The sequence below is a fragment of the Bemisia tabaci genome, chromosome 8 (genome assembly GCF_918797505.1).
Source record: "Bemisia tabaci chromosome 8, PGI_BMITA_v3".
NCBI classification, from domain to species: domain Eukaryota; kingdom Metazoa; phylum Arthropoda; class Insecta; order Hemiptera; family Aleyrodidae; genus Bemisia; species Bemisia tabaci.
In genome coordinates, this window is record NC_092800.1 from 31,358,560 (window position 1) to 31,377,153 (window position 18,594).

Consider the following 18,594-nt stretch of genomic DNA (forward strand, 5'->3'; position numbering starts at 1 on the left):
GATTTTCTTCTTAAAAATGATTTGATAAAATTTCGTATCCTGCGTTTACCTGCTCTTTTGTAAATGTTGATCAGACTCCTTGTTTCTTCAAAATTAATTTTTTTTTTTTCATTAAAAATTAATGATTTTAAATATGACCCCCCAAAGGGAAAGGGACTTCGATCCACAAAAACTCAAAATTGAGTTGTTAATATTGGAGCATAGGGCGGCATTCACTTTACACATCAAAACAAAAAACACCCAAAAATACCAAATTAAAACGGAATCATGGCGGTTTAAAGTTTGGAATCCAAAAAACATACTTTCGAGAAAAGCTAATTGAAACCATAATCTGCCATGTTCAGGATAGGTACAAAATGACTATTATAATGCAAATTTATGCTTTCATTTGATACAAAAGTTAACTTAAACGCTCTCAACTTATTCTTCAGGAAGGTAGAAAGAGTTTTCTGTCGAGATCTAAAAATCTGGGTTTTCAACCCAATTTGACATAAATCGGTTTGCTGAAATTTTGCTACAGTGAACTAAGGTCCCTTTCCCAGTGGTCGGTCAAAAATTAGTTTAAATTTTTTTACGATGATATTCACCGACTATCATGATAATTAAGATATTATGATATCATGATCACCTAATATAATGACAATGCCGACAATAAGATGATATGCATACCTGTTCCATAAATTGCGTTCAGGAAGTAGTGTAGACTGATGGCACTACCTAGCCGAAAATGTGATGTAACGAGGTTGAATCTCTTGAACTCAGAAAAACTTAAAGGGGAATGATCTAAGGCGATGTAAAACTTAGTGGATGTATGGACACTCACTAAAATATTTACTGGTGATATTTTTAAGCTCCTTAATCTTAATGGCATTGCTATTTCCCTAGAGAGGAGGTAAAAGCTCTCTGGGACAGGTATTCCATCCAGACTTGCCCTTTGCCTTACTAGGAATTCTTGCACTGCACTCTTGTTTTCATTGGTTAATTGCTCCACATTTTCAATGGTATCAAAATTAAAAATTATTTCATCTAAACTCTCAACAGGTTGATGATGACTACCAGATATTGCAGGCTTAGAGGTTGATGGGTTCTCTTTTGGTTGTTCTAAATCCACGTTGCTTCCGTTTGATGACACATTGTAGGATATTTCTGAAACTTTATCTGCATTTTCAAACGTTGATACTGCAACATTTCCATTAGACTTACGCGCAGATGATTTTTTTAGGTTTTCATCATTTTCACGGTCCCTTTTTCTCAGGTGTTTTTCCTGTGACCAAAAAACTGGCGCATAGGTCGATTTCCTAGGGTTATTATAAGTGTTATTTGAGGTCCACTTAGTTAATGAAAGGAGATATTTCTTTAGAAACAGAAAATAGGTATCTTCAATATACGCTTGGAAAGATGATATGTTGACGCTGACATCCTCTACAACCCAAGTCTTGTATGTTGTTACATCTACTACAGAATTTACAAAAATTGCTATCTGCCCTTTCATACGAGCTTCTTCAACTAGCCACTGCGCAGGTTGCTTGGCAATATCTGTTGGGGATATGATCTCTTCTTTATCGTTCATTGCTTTTACTATAACAACAGGAAAATCATAGCCTCCTTGACTGAATTCTTGATTGTCTACTTGCATGCCCCCGAAGGACAAATTCACATGTAGTTCATTGGATTTCCCTTCAGCTACTGAGAGAGGAAGAATGAGAAAGCATAAATGATCAAAACTAAGGGCTGCAACCTCTTTTTCTGAACAAATAAAATCATCTTTGATAAAAGTCACTGTAAGACCAGCCATGAAACAGGTCACATTTAGATTTGCAGATCCCGTTGAAAGAGAGCTTTTCAATACTTGATCCTCTAAATTCTTCTGCTTCTTCATCACAGTGACGACATGGGCACTAACTGAACTCTCTGTTGTTTCTTCCTCTGATACTCTTTGAGACAAATGGAGATTAAAGGTTGTGTCTTTTGGGGTCATCGGCAGAGGCTCATAGTCAACTGAAGGACTAGATTGGCCGACTCCCAGGTCACAAAGTAATTGATCCTCAACAGCACTCATTGCCTCTGATAATTCCAACCTCCTTGAGAGTGCATCTTCGCTTTGGCATGAGATTAGCAAATCTTCATCAGACTTTTTGAAAGGGGCCAGAGATTTTGCGGGGGAATCTAACCGCTCCTCAGCAATGACCCCTGAATAATCCTTTTTATGAGGCTCATGTTGAGGTATTCTGTCTTGATACTGCAATTCCTTAGAACAGCGATCAACATTTTTAGATTGCACCAATCGAAGTCTTATGTCTTGCGCCGATATTTCACTCTGGGATGCTGATTCGACAAAAATCTTCATCATGTAGGCACTTTTCAGTATTGTGAGCTTAATTTCATGCTTATGATTTGGTAAAGAGATCAACCGGCTGATGCATGGTGAAAGGTGAACACACTCGGACCACTCTACAGAGGATGATCTGTTGTTTAAAGCTAGAGCAAAGAAACTCGAAGTTCCACTTGGGAAATAATAATTTACGGCTGTGTTGGAAGCGATGACCAAAGTCCACTGCCAATCAGAAGTCTCATGGACTGGTTGTTTCTGTTCGGTCATTCGGGTAAATAACAGAGAGAGTTTGGTGTTATTATAGATGACGATGTCTGGATATGGTTGATCCCAGATACTGAAAAAAGTTTGATTATCTTTGGTATGGGCAGTTATGCTAACAGACACGGGTTCTTCATTGCCATCCTCGGAAGAGAAAATGACAGGCAAAATCTGTTTGTCCACTATGGAAGAAACCAAAATAGGACAACTGATCTTATCATTGATATGAACGATTAGGTACAGTTCTACTGTATTTTCTTTTTTCCCATCCGCCTTAATCTTTGCCCAAAAAGTCAATGGTCTCGCTCTTTGGTTTACTTCAACTTCGGCAGGTAGATGCACTGCACTTTCGGGCACATCTGTGGACACCGGGAATCTAAAGGCTTTGCATTTACTTCTGACAATAACTGGTGCAATTGTAACATTACAGGAACTATTATTGGAGATTATGTAGGAGGATTTCAAATGAAGAATTCGCACATCTTCGGTTTGACTAGAGGTGATGGTAACCAGTGATACAAAAGAGTCGCAATCGACAGTAACTGAGACGCTGCCAGATAAAGGAATAAGACCGGAAATCCTTGGAATGTAAAACGACTGATCAGAAGAAAGTTGTAATGAGGAGGAACGGAAGTTTTTCGAATGAAAATCAATGCACAACTGAAAAGTGCTCTCTATGAATGGCGGGGCAATGACGCTTCGATCTACAAGAGAGCAGACTGTTTCATTGCTACATTTTATTGAGATCTCATAACCGGAGGTATTCACCAGGAGGGCCCATGGTTTTAGCTCAACCAGGAGCGAATTGCAGAAATACTTGTCTGATTTGCATTTGGTTTTTATGTGAGTTATTGTGTCTGGTTGATCAGACTGCACCCAGTGGAAATTATTGTACTCAGGACCGATGAATGGCCATTCTGAACTGGTGCCATCCGTTTTGGCGAGACATAATTCTGATAGAAGATCATCAAATGGAGGTAGAGCGGATGGTTCTGGGGAAACTCCTCCTTCCGGTGAGTTGTACGATACTGCCACCTTGGGGCTGAAGGCCGGGAGACTGCCTTCGAGACGGAAAGATAAATTGTGGGTGTCATGTGTTGTCCCTGGACAATCTAATTCATGCTCTATGTTGCGACCCACAACAGTTGCAGAGACTGAATCGTGCTGCGGAGTTTCGATTTCAACAGTGGCTTTGCATGGTAGAATAGATTTAATTGAGACTAAAGGCATTAAAATCACCAGTGTTCTATGGAACATAGTTTCATTTATTTTGACAGCGTCCCATATCGCACGACACCAAATGCTACGATATTGGGTTCTTGTTTTAAAAGGCACTTTAACAAGCCAATGACTTTTCTGCAAGCCAGCTTGAGGGTGAATTGGGACAAGCCCTGACCAGCCAGACGATCCAGGGTTAGACACTGACGGAAAACTTAGACGAATGCAAGATTCTGCACAAGTACGTTGTAAAATTGAGGGTGGAGTGACACCTGGTGACAACGCCATCAAGCGGTTATCAATGCAAGTACCATCTTTTCTAGAGACCACGGCACATTCCAGTACACGTCCTGTTAAATTGCATAGCTGTAGTTGCCCATCAATGCTAACTTGCGTTAAAGTAGGCGAGATATCTTTCACGCCGATGACTATCACAACTGACTCACCTTCCTCTGATAAGACGGTCTCAAAAGAGCACTTGTATTCGATGACAGAAACAGGATTACTCCACAACCAATTTGAAGAAGCAAGAGTGAATTTTAAAAACGGTCTGCTTCTTGCAGATCGCCAAGAGTACATGTGTACTTGCAGCGGTTGCAGAATAATTACTTCGCTAGTTCCCACTTGACCGAATTTGATTGCTTCGTTTGTGTTGTTGCAAACAGCAAATGGTGTGAACAAAACCTGTACTTGATCTTCATCATCACTTTGGTTTTGGTAATACAACTGATGGGCAATGTTCAGCGACTGAAGGATTCCTGGTCCGATCCATACATTCATATGATTGGTGACGATGGACAAATGAGGATTATTCCCACGTTCTTTGAAAAAGTAGCTAGAGGCACGAAGAAGAAACGGTTCAACAACACACTGCATGCAAAGGGAAGCATAATTCAATACGTCAAGGCGTGGCCGAGCTGCCACTATTTCACCGGTCATTATGTTTTCCCAAAACATGAAGCCAAATTTACTCTGCTCAAAGGATAATTTGGCAAAACAGTGATCACCAGGCACGACCTCATCAAGAGTGTAGCGATTGAGCGGTTGTGGCATTTTGAAAGTTTTTCTCATTGTGTTCCAAAATTCAATCTGAATCGAACTCACACATAGTGAAGCTTGAACTCGTGGAAGAAATGCTGGAGAGTAATAGGAGTCTATGCGAATTATTCCGGCCAAACAACGGACATCAATCAGATGGTTGTTTCCACTATCTGGTGACACGAGCTTTATCCTCCAACAAGAAGCTATTACCGGTAGAGGTTCTATCATTGGCAGGTGGACGCGCTGAGTTTTGCTTTCGGACAATGAGAACAATGTGTACTCGATAAACTGGCCATGAACATCACTATAATACTCCAGAGCACAATCTACGTCTTTGCTTGAATTGGATGAGAGCTTTTCTTGCAGATTGGTGAAAGGCACGGGTGAAACTTCAAGTTTTGTGATACAACGAGGTTGTGGATACCGCCATGACATAGATGGGGCTCCATGGATACCTTTTTTGTCAAAGACAACTTGATAGGCAGATGGCAGCTCGGATACTTGATCTATGTATTGGAAAGCTCCGGCACGTAAATCGTCTTTATAATGTTGTTCTTCTTCAGTGCTCTGATTTTTTTCTGAGCTTTGTTCACAATAATCTTCTTTCGAACCAGAGTTAGATTTGGACAATTGTACATACTGCTCCCAAAGTTGTACATACTCTGATAATACGTATTGCGCATTCCTAATTCGGTCAAGGCAAAAATTTACTGCTAAAATGTCAGATTCCACAGTAATTTGCGTCAGAGGTTTAGAGCAGGAGTGAAACCAGGGCTCCCAAGATAAAGTTAGGGTGAACAGAGAACTCCATGGATTCAGAAGAACCTCATTTGCCTGCCCCAACTTTGAAATAGTTACAATTACACTGCCCAAATTTAGAGTAAAATGTATTCGATCAACAGAGTGATTCAATAAACTTATTATTTTCAATAAACTTCCAATTTTCTCGATGCTGAGAATGATTTTCTTGCGCTGAGGTCCATACAAAGCGAATGTTAATTGCTGTGTGTTGACTGAAATACTGCTGAAATTGTTTGTTTTTGTCCGAAGACTTGATTCTTGGCGATCAGAAGATAAATCTATAGTTTTGCTATTGCTGGAGCCATCACAAGAGGTTGGTTCTGTGGCCGATGAATAGGCACTATAATCATTCACCTTCAGAGACTCGAAAATGCGTTGGATATGCTTAATGATAGCTGTGCTTAAATTCAATCTAATGGGCCTTCCAAGCTCGATCTCAATTTTGGGTTGTTTGGAATGATGTTGAGAGTATTTTGAGGTGAAAAACGATGGTGAAACTCCATTTATACACCGTTGACCTTCAGCTGTTTCCAAAAATTTCACAGGAAAATCAACCTCATTTGATAATAATCTATTTGCTGTGTAATTTGGCTTAGCAAATAAAACACTGAAGTCAAAAACAGACGCTTGACAAAAGTAAGAATCAGAATAATACTTGATAAAACAATGAGGCTCGACGGCACCGATGAAAAAAATAGGCTGAATTTCAGCCGCCTCAGTGGATGCACTCTTACTTTTACACTCTTTGAATAAGCTTAAACTTAAAACTTTTGCTGTCAAAAGGATTTCGACAGGAATGTAATTCAGTTTAGTTCGTTTGGAGAATCCTCCGCTAGATATTGGCGAGGAGTCACTAAATACTGATTGGCACTGAATAATTGACAGAGCTTCATGGATGGTATACAGAACTTTTGTTCCTGTGTTGGCATCACTTTTGTCGACGTTCTTCAAGCTACATACGCCTGAATCTCCATCGATAGATTCAAGGCCACTATCTTTTCTGACAGACGGACCAGGAATTGGAGATTTCAATAGACGAGGATAAGAAACTGTGCTTGTCGATGACTTCATTCTGGAAACGATACAAGCTGATATTTCATCTTGCAGGCTAGAAATGAGCTTTAGCTGATTCATTGAAAGAAATAGTTTTATCTCTGATAAAACGTTGATCTCTGCAGAACTTCCGCAGACCAAAATTGGCACAGGTGAACTGAAGAAAAACATTGGAGGAGCTACATTGATGGTTATGTTGAATGATTCCACAATTGTTTGAAGAGTGAGGTTGCTGGTTGTTGAATTATCTGGATTTTGACCTTGGTTCCATAGTACAGCAGGATTAGGCTGGGATACTGTCCTTGGTGAGATCGAGTCAAAGGACTGATAGCTCCGTAAAAGATGCTCCATCTCTGACCAAAATCCTGTGTTGAGTCGAATGTTCTTGATATCAATTTGGTACTGCCGGTCTTCTATCAAAGAACCAGGTGTGTGTAAAATATGATGTTTTTCCGCTATGTGGTAGAGGTCTGCTCTCAGCGGATTTCGACAAAGTGGATTATCAGGCTGTGGAGCAACAGTTATACTATCCAATTCAAAGATAAAACAATCCTGATGACTCTTGTCTGATTGCGAAAGCATTTGCGGTACTATCAATCTTATGTTCATCATGTCAATATAGAGCATGGGAAAGTTGTAGCGTAACAAATTGTACACAAGCGAGGACTGTCCCTGAGATTGCACTTCAGCTGTGGGCGGAGGAGTAGAGATCGGAATACTTTTATCAAAGCTAATATTTATCAAGGGTAAAATTATGTTCAAAAATTTCCCCATGATACTTGGCGAAAAAATAAAGTCAATTGGTTGAATTTTTAAAATCAACTCTGTTATGAATCTATCGTCAGTAAGTGATTGATGCGGGATAACCTGAAAAAAAAATAAAATGAAAATATCAGTAGGTATCAATAAATGGGATGAATTAAAAAAAAGCAAGCAGTTTGTAAAGTTTAACTGAAATACCAGCTTCTGAAGTATTTGAAATAAATTTTCTGAGTACTTGAGAGTGACAGATGCTATAATATCTTGGGTAAATTGAACTTTTTACACTGTAATGACAGAATGATTTAGCAGTAAGTTAGGAAACAAACAGAGCTTAAAGCATTTTGAACTAGCTCGTTACTAATTTCACCATTTTTCCAGAGTAAACCACTGGTGACTAGGGATACCTTGAATAAAATATCCATATTTAGAGTTAGACTCAAAAATATTTATTTGTTGAGTTTTATCCTGAAGTCAGTTACTGAAAGGAAGAACATTTTTACCTCACTGAAAATGCTGGAAGAATTGGCATTTGTGATTTTGGAATGTAGGTGGTTGCAAGATGCGATGGTCAATGTTGCGACGAGGAATCTACTTAGATTCGTGGAATCTTCAGCAAAAGGTCCAGAGGCTGAGCTGGCAGGAATGGCTGAGGGGATTTCTGGCGTTGAGTCTGCATTATGACTTCGCATGACCAGACCTAAAAATTTACCTAGTTTCCATGGATGTTTTACCGATTCTCTGCAATTATGAAAAAAGATCGGGAATTATGAATGGTGACGAGTTTGCGTCTTCTTGGATGAAAAATTGAAATCAGCTGCTGAAATCAACTATGCTGTGAGAAAAAGTATCAGAGTATTTTTTTCGATTTTTAGTACCCTCTCACTAGGTTTGCAACGATGCCGAATTAAATAACCAGAAGTAAAGCTCAACAAAAAAAATCACTTGAAATTAGACTGATTTGATCTTCTCAAACCTCAAAACTCAAAAACTCAAGGGAACAAACCAGCTTTTTTAATTCAAAGTATTAAATCATTCTTCGGGTGCAAAAATTATAATAAGGGGAAATCGAGCAAATCAGACAGAATGATGAGCTCAATGAAAGGGCTTAAATTTTGAAAGATCCTTACCTTGTATGATACTGAACACAAGCATTGGATACTTTCAGCTTTACTTTATAGTATACGCTTTGAATATCCATCGAAGTGATAACATCTTCGATATCAAGAACAAGTTTCAAGTTTTCTGATGAAGAAGATGAAGGGACTGTCGACAGTATTAGCGAAAATCGAGCTAATACTAACTGCAACCATGCTGTTAACTTCACGTTTTGAGAGGAATCATCAACCGCAACAGTCAGTTCTGAAAATAAAAAAAAAGTTTGTTACCACGATATAGCTCATAATTTCACTAGCAAGCAGGGATCAGTGTCCAGAGGCTTACCCTAAAAATACATCAAATTTATATAATCCACACTATATTCTTGCTGTTTAAGGACTTGTGGTTTGAAAGTTTTAAAACTCTTGTAACTGTTTAATTCTAATTTTCTAAGTCTTGTTCTTGACATCAGAGATAACAGTGCTTGCAGCTCTATAAGGAGGGAAACGGTGCCTGAAGGTAATCTTTTCTTTCTTTCCCTCATTACCGCTTTTTCCTCCTTTTTGTTTTTATTTGGTTTGTATTATACAGTTTGAAAAAAATATTTTGGCACAGGTTATAAGCATATAGATCAGCCAAGGTAACTGCATGTCTCGGAATTACTCAGAGATTCTCACAACAGAGGGAAGAAACTCATTACGAGCAAAATTTTTCCCCTTGCAGTTATACTTTTTTGCACAAAACTAGTTGCGTTCATACAGGGAAACAACTGCAGATTGGTTTTAGGTCTCATTGGATCCATCATCAGTAAAGCATTGCCTCCTGATTTTCTGCTCCTACGCTCGAGAGATTTTTAAAACCCTCATCAAGATTAGGCAAGAGGCTGCAACAGTAAACAAACTTACCGCCACCTAGAGAGCATATTATTCAAACACCATCCATATTTGCTCAACAAGCCGACCTTACAAGAGACATTATCAATGCTGAGTATTAGAAATACTCAGCAATCTGTTGATCAATTAACGATAAGAAGAAAATGAATGTAGGTGCGTTTCAGGTCTATTTGAAGTCACCATCGGTACAGCGCAGCTTTCTGACTTTCCGCTCCCACTCTTGGAGACATCTTGAAAACCACTAGATGCTCCCTGGAAAATGTGCTGACCTTCCTGATTAAGCGTTACAACGATTACTTCATCCATACAACCCTAATTTATTGCAATGTTCTCGGCTCAGAAAACCCCTGAAAAGCTCTGGTCATTGGCAGTTGAGTTGAGTGGAGTACTCGCTCTAACCCATGGGACTTAGCCAAACTTGACTCAAAACTTGAGTATTCACACAGCCCTAATATTAAGGCAGTAACCTCCAGCAAAAGGGAAAAGCAAATTAGAAAACTGAAATCAAGGTTTTCTAGTATTATCTTTGAAATTCTTTTGGGTTCTTCATTCCAGCAGCCAGCACGAAATCTCCTATAATTCCTTGTTTCCAGTTTTTCTCGTATGCTATTTTAAATTTTCCTGTCAGCTAGTCACCCAATGAACATTACTTTCATCCTCTTCCGAATATACTGAGTCACACAGATACTTACTACTAGAAATATCTTTTGTTACAGCAGAAGCGCTCCTTGATTCTTCACTACCAACTACTGGAGCAGTAGTTTCTCGAATAGGAATATCTTCATTGAGAGGACTCGATGAATCAGTCAGCTTTGAATTGAACAGTACTCTATACACAGCCAGAGATGCGAGTAATAATTCAGTTAGCATTTTGACCTGAGAGAAAATTAAAATAATTACTGAGTCTGGCTAGGATTAAGTGAAAATAGTGAATAAGCCTATTAAATTTTGAAAATTGAAAAAAAAATAATGAAGACTTTTTATTGAGTCTTTAATTCAATTTCTTTTTTATATCATTTTAACATGACTAGCATTGAGATGGGTCAGTTGCGCTAATCAGAGAATCGTTTTTTATTATTTCAGATTATAAATGGCTTCTATCCCAACACCAGGTTTCCATATCCAATATTAATGGAAATATCATGATAAGACACACTACATATTTACATGTCACAGACTTTGAACAGAGAATTTCGCACAAGAAAGAGGTCTAGACAAATTATGATAGTAATCTCCTTGACTGACATACTGACTAAAAATCACAGCCACTCCTAGTCCTATACTGTTTTTCGAGTAACTTATTTCCCTCTCTGGTAGCACAGCAATTGTGTGAAAATATTTCTTTTTTTAACGGTCTAGAAAGGGAAAGAGTTATAAGTACATCAATTACTTTCCAAAATATGCTGGCGAAAGCATTTTTCGGGCGCATTTAACGCGATCATTTTAGCTTACTTTAAACTATTCCACCTTCAGAGAACAAGGAACTCCGACACATGACATACCTGTAACTCAGATATTGACACAGTCACAGGAGACATATCACAATGAACGATTAGACCTAGAGACGATAGTGATTCATCATTTGTGGCACTACGAGGTGCAATACCAACTGTGCATGAAGCTGAAATAGGCTTCAATAAGCTGGTATCAATTCCATTTGAGAAAGTCATGCAGTGAAGGTCAGCAATTTCTAAACTCAATGGAAAGTTTAATTTCCCTGCAAAACAAAAAAATTATATTAATTGGTTCAAACTAAAAAAAGACTAAAACCGATACAAATATTCTGAAATTGCTGAGACATACTATCCATTTAAAAATGTCTGTAATGAAATTTTTATTGAGAAAAGTTTTTACACTCTTACAAAGCAATTTTATTGATGATGAGCCTAAGAGAGCCCTCAAGAAATTTTTTCCAATCGTTTTTTGTTTGTTTGTTTTTTTTTTTTTTTTTGCTCTCATCAATTGTGAGAAATTCATGAGACCCATCAAAAAAATTTAACAAAATAAAACTTTTAGAAAAGTATGGAATATTTATCTCTGTTAAAAAGGGGTAATATCATAAACTCAAAAACAGCAAAGCTAAAGTTAATCAGAGCCTTGATTTATAGAAATAGTGGAATTTTTAATTTTAAGCATGAATGTTTGAGAAAAAAATGTCAGAAGTAAAGTATTCAAAAATAAGTATTAAAAACAAAAAAATTACCAGGTGTCCATAAAGTCTCCGGTAGTTTGACTGGTAAAGAATGAATATATTCCATAATTGAAGTTTTTGTACTACAGCACCTCAAACTGATAGATGGCAGCTTGAAAATGACAACTTCCAAACTACTGAAATCCGGAAGGTTTTTGGCTCCATGGGCTATCTTACTGTACTCTGGAGGACAAGTTTTGCTTAAGTATAATTGTATGATTTGCTCCATGCTAATAGGATCAGATTTATCACTGCGGACATCTTCAAATGTTGTACGGGGAAAATACACTATTAATTGGGATACGTCTCCAGTTATGACAATGCCTTTCCAAACAGAGAATTTGGAGACAATGGTATCAGTCCATGACTGAAAATAAAGCCAAGAAAAAAAGCAAATGTAAAATCAGAAGTCAGATAGTAAATAGATTAATTTCTAATGTAAAGATCATGGTGCGCTAAAAGAACACTCTTCAAAAACGCACATGATTGATACGTAGTACAAAATAATTGATGACTGAAATCGAAAAATGCATGCCTCAGATTGTGATGTTGAAAATCACCGCTCACGGTTAATTTTTTGAAAGGAAAACCAACCGAAAGTTTCTTTTGACATTTTTTGTGAATATTCTTCACCCATTCTAAAGAATAACACAAAACCGCAATGAGGCATTTAGGTTAGTTTTCCCTAGAGGAAAATAAGACATTATCAAATATATTTTATCATTGCAGTTCAGATGCACATTTTTCACATTTAGCCCTATAGTTTTTGAGGTAAACAGGAACTTAGCAATCCTGTCCACGCCCAGTGCTAACTTAAAAATTGTCAAATGCCAATAGGTATTCAAGCGTAACTTGCTTTCAAACCTGCAAATTTAATTCTGTGAATATTTTCTGTTGAAGGTTGTCACTCTCAACCCGACAAAAAGTCATTTTAGGAACTTTTTACTATTCTTCACTAAGTGTTAAAAAATTTACCGTTTTGGAGGTGGAATCACTCTGTTTCAGAATATTGGAATGTGTAACGATTGAAGGGGTTGCTGTATCTCTGCCAGAGCTGCTCAGAGCACTATCTTGCTGGAGCGTTGCTGGAGGAATAGATGCTTTGGAAGCTTGACTAGCACTTAAGTTAGATTCTGAAACTTTTCTGGTTAATAATCCACTGAAATGCAAATAGAGCATAATGCTTTATCAAAAGTAGTAAACAGAGAGACATAATCCAATTTCCGCTTTGGGTTTCCAAATACAAAGCTTTTTAAATGAAAAACAATTGATTAACTGACCGATTAGACCGATCAGCGCTGAAGTAATTCATTCAGTGTTTCTTCTTAAAAAAATTTTATGCAAAAAACAGAGTTAACAAGACACGTTTTGGCAAATAGCTTTTTGCCTTATTAAGGAATACTCTTGACAATGTACAGATGGATGATGTCAATCAGGTATTAAGCTTCCAAATGGAACGGTTGTTAACAGTAATTGTTGAAATCTGTTTCAAGAGTTGGTTTTGAGGTTTTTTGCTAGGTGTTCTAATTAAATTTCTGTGATGGTAACCAGGGATTCATCAGACAAGATTCAAGCTCAACAATAAATTCTTTTGTACTGTTTTGTTGTAGATAAAAGGACTCATAAAAAATCACCTAAAAGTCTGCTAAGAGAATATCAACAAGCTGACTATCAGTCATTTACATTGCTAATTGCAGCCAAGATATGAAAAAATTAGGAACATTAGTGAGACTTACCTAGAAGAATTTTGTCCAGGCTTTTTGGATGGTAGACCTGTGGTTGATGGTTGGTACAATAACCATGCATACAACAGAGGATCAACAGACATTTGCATGTGTCGGATGACAAAACAGAGGATAGGGGCATATCGTTGTTCATCAGTGATTGGGACTTGTAAGACCACTGGAAAATTACACAAGAGCAAGTATAAGTAACAATCCATAATACAACGGTTACATGAAAAAAAGAAAAATGTACTTTACAGTGGTCCTTGACCAATTTTTAAATTAGGTAGCTACTTCAAAAATTTAAAAGATATCATTGGCATTTCAAGTATGCGATGCATGATTACTAACATAAAGCAGAATCGCATATCAATGGTAAAACTACAAAAACACGTATCTTGATTGCTATGTTTCAGAATCTCTGCTCCTATTTGATTTTTTTAAAAAAAGACCAAACCAACGCAATGGCTTGAAATTTTTCCAAAATATTCTTCACCTCTAGGAGAAAAATTACCTAAATTTTCAAAAAATATCGACAAGTAGTTTTCTACCTAGAAAATAAAGTATGACAGGAGATCTGCAACGACGCAAACCAGGATGCGTTTTTGCAGTTTCACCATTGATATGCAATAAATAAAAAGAGCAAAACAAGTTTTGTGTAAAAAACCTAGAATTCAAACTAGAATTCAAGGTCAATTTCTAAAAGATAATGAGCCAGTTGAAGAGGTCTTGAGGTCAAGGTTCCAAATTATTCATTAACGGTTTCTTACAACTTGCGATTACAGACATGTAGTTGATTTTTTTTACACTTCATTCTCAGGCGTTGAAGTTCCATACAATGAGGTCACCGTGTACCGCATTTTAAGTTCTTTGAAAAATAGTCAATTCAATAAAGGCTTCTCTAAATTGGACATGACATGCATGGTTTGAAAAACTAATTTTATTATTTTCACTACTCACCTTCGACGATAGGTTCGTTGTTTTCAGGCACCAAGGGAGCGCCAAAAATCATAGCTTTGTAGCAAGTGTTACAATCTGAAGCAAGCTTCTCAATGAAAGCTTGCAGTTTATGGACGGAGAACTTAGCACAGTGACACAAATTGGTTTCAATGAACTCAGTCTGGACATTAAAAATACTTACATCTAATAAAACAGCACCTGTAAAATTGAAAGGAAAAAAAAAGGTTAAAGGAGAAAAATCGCAGAAATAGGAAAAAAGAGAATCTTAATTTCAAAATTTATTTACGTATGAGTTTCTATGGAGTATACTAATGACAAATTCGGGAGAAATGAAAATATTTCAGAAGGAATATTATCTGGTATTTTAACTTTAATTTAAATTACAAGCAAAGCACACTAAAGATATATCTCTATTTGATCATCTAAGTAACTGGATTAATAATGGTCCATGGTGCACATGGTATATTACGGTATGAAAGTGCGCTAAACCTCCAGAGTAAATGACTTTCAGATCATCCCTAAGATTGAACTGAAACAAAATATCAGAACATTACTTCATTTCTTTCCTAACATTACTTCAGAATAACAAGGAATATAAATGATGAAATGAGTAAAATTAAATTCATGTGAGTAAAAATAATGAGCACCTAATAAAAAAAGGAATTACCTGGTAAAATTTGCACATCAGTGACCAAGGAGGTATCGTGGATTAATTTTAGACATTGATAAAGTTTCTGTTTATGATTACTGAACATCAAGGATGTCAAAATTTGGCAATAAACTATAACACTAGCCTTTGAGCAGGTAAGAATGATACTCTCTGGAAAATGAGAGAAAAAAAGAAGAATTGTGGATTAAGAATATTGAAGACGGTCTTAAATTTGATAATCATAATCTGAAAATAAATTAAGACAACTTATAGATACGTAACCTAATGATTCCAAAAATCAAACTCATGGAAGATAATTAACTGACACTGGTAACAGACAAAAATTTGGATTAAAATAAAACTGACACTGATAGCTGGCAAAGAATTTGGATGGTATGAACTATAATCAGCCTAACTACTTTTTACATTGCCTAATCATCTCTCAAGTTTTTTGGCAGGAATCCAAGAAACATAACAAAATTAAATTCATGCTCCTGCGGCGCAAAACTTCTTGTGAGTTTTCTCAAGATTAAAAAGAGTAAATTCATGGCACGCAATTCCATACAGGGAACTTCTGAGTGTAAAATCACTTGAAATGATACACAGAAACTAAAAAAAAATGTTCCTTTTTTCCAAATGCATTTTGACTGACTTCGGGGTTTTACTGTTTTTTGGACTAGGGAAACGTTTTACTTGATTTTTGCTGTGTCTTTTTGCTTCCGGTTTTTTTTTGTTTTTTTTTTTATTAATTTTTTTTAAATTCTCAGAATTTTAAAAGCTCAGAAACTGATGCTTGATCCTTCTTGGAATTGCGCAAAACTTATGTTCAGCTCAATCATTATAAAGAGAATCATCCTTGATATCTACTTACCAATTTCAAATTTTACATCTTTTAAGATTTCTTCTGTGTTTTCTATTAATTCCTTGTCTGAGAGTCTCACATTAATCGATACATTGTTGATCTCTAAAATTTTCAGTGTTTTCCCTGGATTCACAATCAAACTAGAGCCAAGACCTAAAACCTATTTAAATTTAAAAAAAAATGAAATAAAATAAAAAAAATAAGAACAGATGGAAGATTTTTACCACTTAATCAACAAATCAAATACAAAATATTGAATTCTTTATCTGAAAAACCCCAAGAGAAAACTTCGCGGTTTTCAAGATGTTGAAGTTAGGTTTACAATCCTTTTTATACATCGCAGCGTCATTATACTGCTCCCATGCAGAATTGGAAACAACTATACACATCAGCTTGCATATTTCATACTGTAGAATGCAACAAAGCCACTATATCATTTTCGCCAAAATTGTCAGTTAGGTGGTATTTGTTCTTTGGCCATCGATATGCCATTGACTGAGGAAAAAAGTGCAGTGTTAAAAAGTTGGCGATCCAAAAAAAACGATAAAATTTCAAAACCTACTAAAATATAAATATCACACGGTAAAACATAGTAATGTCTTTTTAGCTAATGTTAGAACAATATAATGCTCACACAAGTCAAACTCTGGAACTCATTTTGCGATAAGGAGCCACTTTTCCTGACAGAATCCAGACAATGCATAAGCCATTGGTTTCCTTATGCAGATAGGTGTTTTTGGGAATAAGCTAGAAACAGTAACAAAATACAAACAACTATACAACAAACAACTATTAACTAACTACTAACTAACTATTAACTATTACTCAACTATTAACTATTAACTATGCTGGGAACAAATAACTATTTGTTGCAAAATGTAGTCCATTTGATGCAACTAACCTTGACTGATATGAAGGTTTGAAGAGCATTTAACAGTGAATTTGGCAACTTTTCCCGTAGAGAAAGGAGAGTGTAGACTATTTGCTTCAACCGAAGAGGGGTTGTCATTTTACCATCCAGACACTGCCACTCTAATGTAAACCTGGGAGGAACTACATCTGAAGAGCCGGGGAGAACGCGTTTCTGGACTTTGGATATTTTCTGAAAGAATACAGATACAATAAAAGTCAGAGAAAGTCGAGAGATACCCTGATTATTTGATACTTAGGAATCAAATGATGAGAGGATCAGTTACGCTAGTTTAATGCACTAAAAACCGCAAAAAAACTAACAAAAACATAAGGAAAATTTAAAACCCTCCCCCCTCCCCCAGGCTTGCCGCAATACTGATTTGGATTTGAGAAATGGGAAAAACGTAAAGAGTTATGAAATGCATAAAATTTTGCTTTTAACCTGAAAGGGGAAGTCACAAAGCTACAAAAAACAACAATTTGAGCTTAAAAATGGGGGGAGGGAGGCTCTAATATAAAATATTAAACCAAACAGCAGAGTGTCTACTAAAACAGGCTGGTCAAAAATAAGTGCTTTTACAGTACTTTTTCATTCCATTCTCAAAAAATTCAGTACCTCCTCCAACAGAAAAATTCCGTACTTTTTCAGTACCTCCCATTTGACGAAATTAGAAAATTTTCAAAAATTTGAAATTGTGACAAAAAAGACAAAAAATTTAAAAAAATTCTGGACCTTTTTGCGGAATTTCCTCACTTTTTCAGTACTTCCGGACCGCCCAGTACTGTTTCTGGACTTGCAGACACCCTGAACAGTCTGAAACTTTGCATCGATCCTCTTGAGACCCACACACAATGAGTCAAAGTGACAAAAAGTACCCGTTCAAAAGAACTGAAAACATCTTAAACCCAAATCTCTCTTTTTGAATTTGTGTATGGTTCCAGATGAAAAATAATTAACTTACTCTTTGTCTGACAGAGGAGACTGGAGGATGAGAAGCAGCATAAATTTCAAGGACTGGATTGAAAGCAGTAAACTGGACAACATTCTGAGGGATATTACCTCCTAGTACACACAGCAATTCTTCTTCATTTAACTTTGGTAAGGCACTTTGACTACCCATGGAATCTAATAAAAACAAACCGAGGAATGAACAATTAGCAGTTTGTAAAAAAAAAGTAACAGCATCACATACCCTTTCCATACAGACAACTCAATAGGCAACAAGACAAGGTACTAATTTTGGCACAACACAACATATTATCTCGTCAAAATCTTACCTAAGGAACGATTCACAGAATACAAAGTTGGGAGAACAACTGCTGAACGAGGTATTAATGAGTATTTTTAACACCGATGAAGGAAAGCTAAATTGCACAAATGATATCAAATGATCATCGCTATTATCATTCGTATTCTTGTCATTTTAACCAATTACAATTGAAAGCCATTATATCTTTTTTAGGAGTTGATTTCCAGACTTTGCTTTGTGTGATTCATTAACTTAATGGAATTTTAAAGAGATAGTAGGTTGCATCGTGCTGTAATTCATAGCTCATCTAGAGGTCTGTTCTTCTTTTAACTTGATGAAATTAAACAGATATTTTACTTGCTATTGCTTTGCAGATATCTGTAAAAAACTTTTAAAATGACAGGTTTCCATGCATTTTTCAGAATTCATTCATTTATTAATTGAAAATTAAGTATACGAACAGCCTTTGAAAATCCTGATTTTCATAAATTTTCATACTTAAAACTGGATACGCTTAACATTTATTCAAGCTTTCAAGGTGAACAAGAAATAACCAGAAAAAACCATGGTTGTATCTTTTTGTTCTCTTT

The 18,594-nt window shown here is 36.4% G+C and overlaps 1 protein-coding gene across 1 annotated transcript in view; it reads right to left on the reverse strand.

The window, feature by feature from the left end:
- The window catches only part of Vps13B (vacuolar protein sorting 13B), a 43,590-nt gene that overhangs the window by 8,062 nt on the left and 16,934 nt on the right, over positions 1–18,594 (reverse strand). The window contains exons 14-26 of the mRNA XM_019048407.2: positions 17,717–17,880; positions 16,744–16,944; positions 15,852–16,002; positions 14,999–15,151; positions 14,332–14,529; positions 13,384–13,549; positions 12,623–12,806; positions 11,660–12,014; positions 10,959–11,173; positions 10,149–10,332; positions 8,596–8,827; positions 7,969–8,206; positions 670–7,573 (exon numbers count right to left, since the gene is read on the reverse strand). Of these exons, the coding sequence (XP_018903952.2) occupies positions 670–7,573; positions 7,969–8,206; positions 8,596–8,827; positions 10,149–10,332; positions 10,959–11,173; positions 11,660–12,014; positions 12,623–12,806; positions 13,384–13,549; positions 14,332–14,529; positions 14,999–15,151; positions 15,852–16,002; positions 16,744–16,944; positions 17,717–17,880 (9,345 nt within the window). The remainder of the gene's footprint in view (positions 1–669; positions 7,574–7,968; positions 8,207–8,595; positions 8,828–10,148; positions 10,333–10,958; positions 11,174–11,659; positions 12,015–12,622; positions 12,807–13,383; positions 13,550–14,331; positions 14,530–14,998; positions 15,152–15,851; positions 16,003–16,743; positions 16,945–17,716; positions 17,881–18,594) is intronic.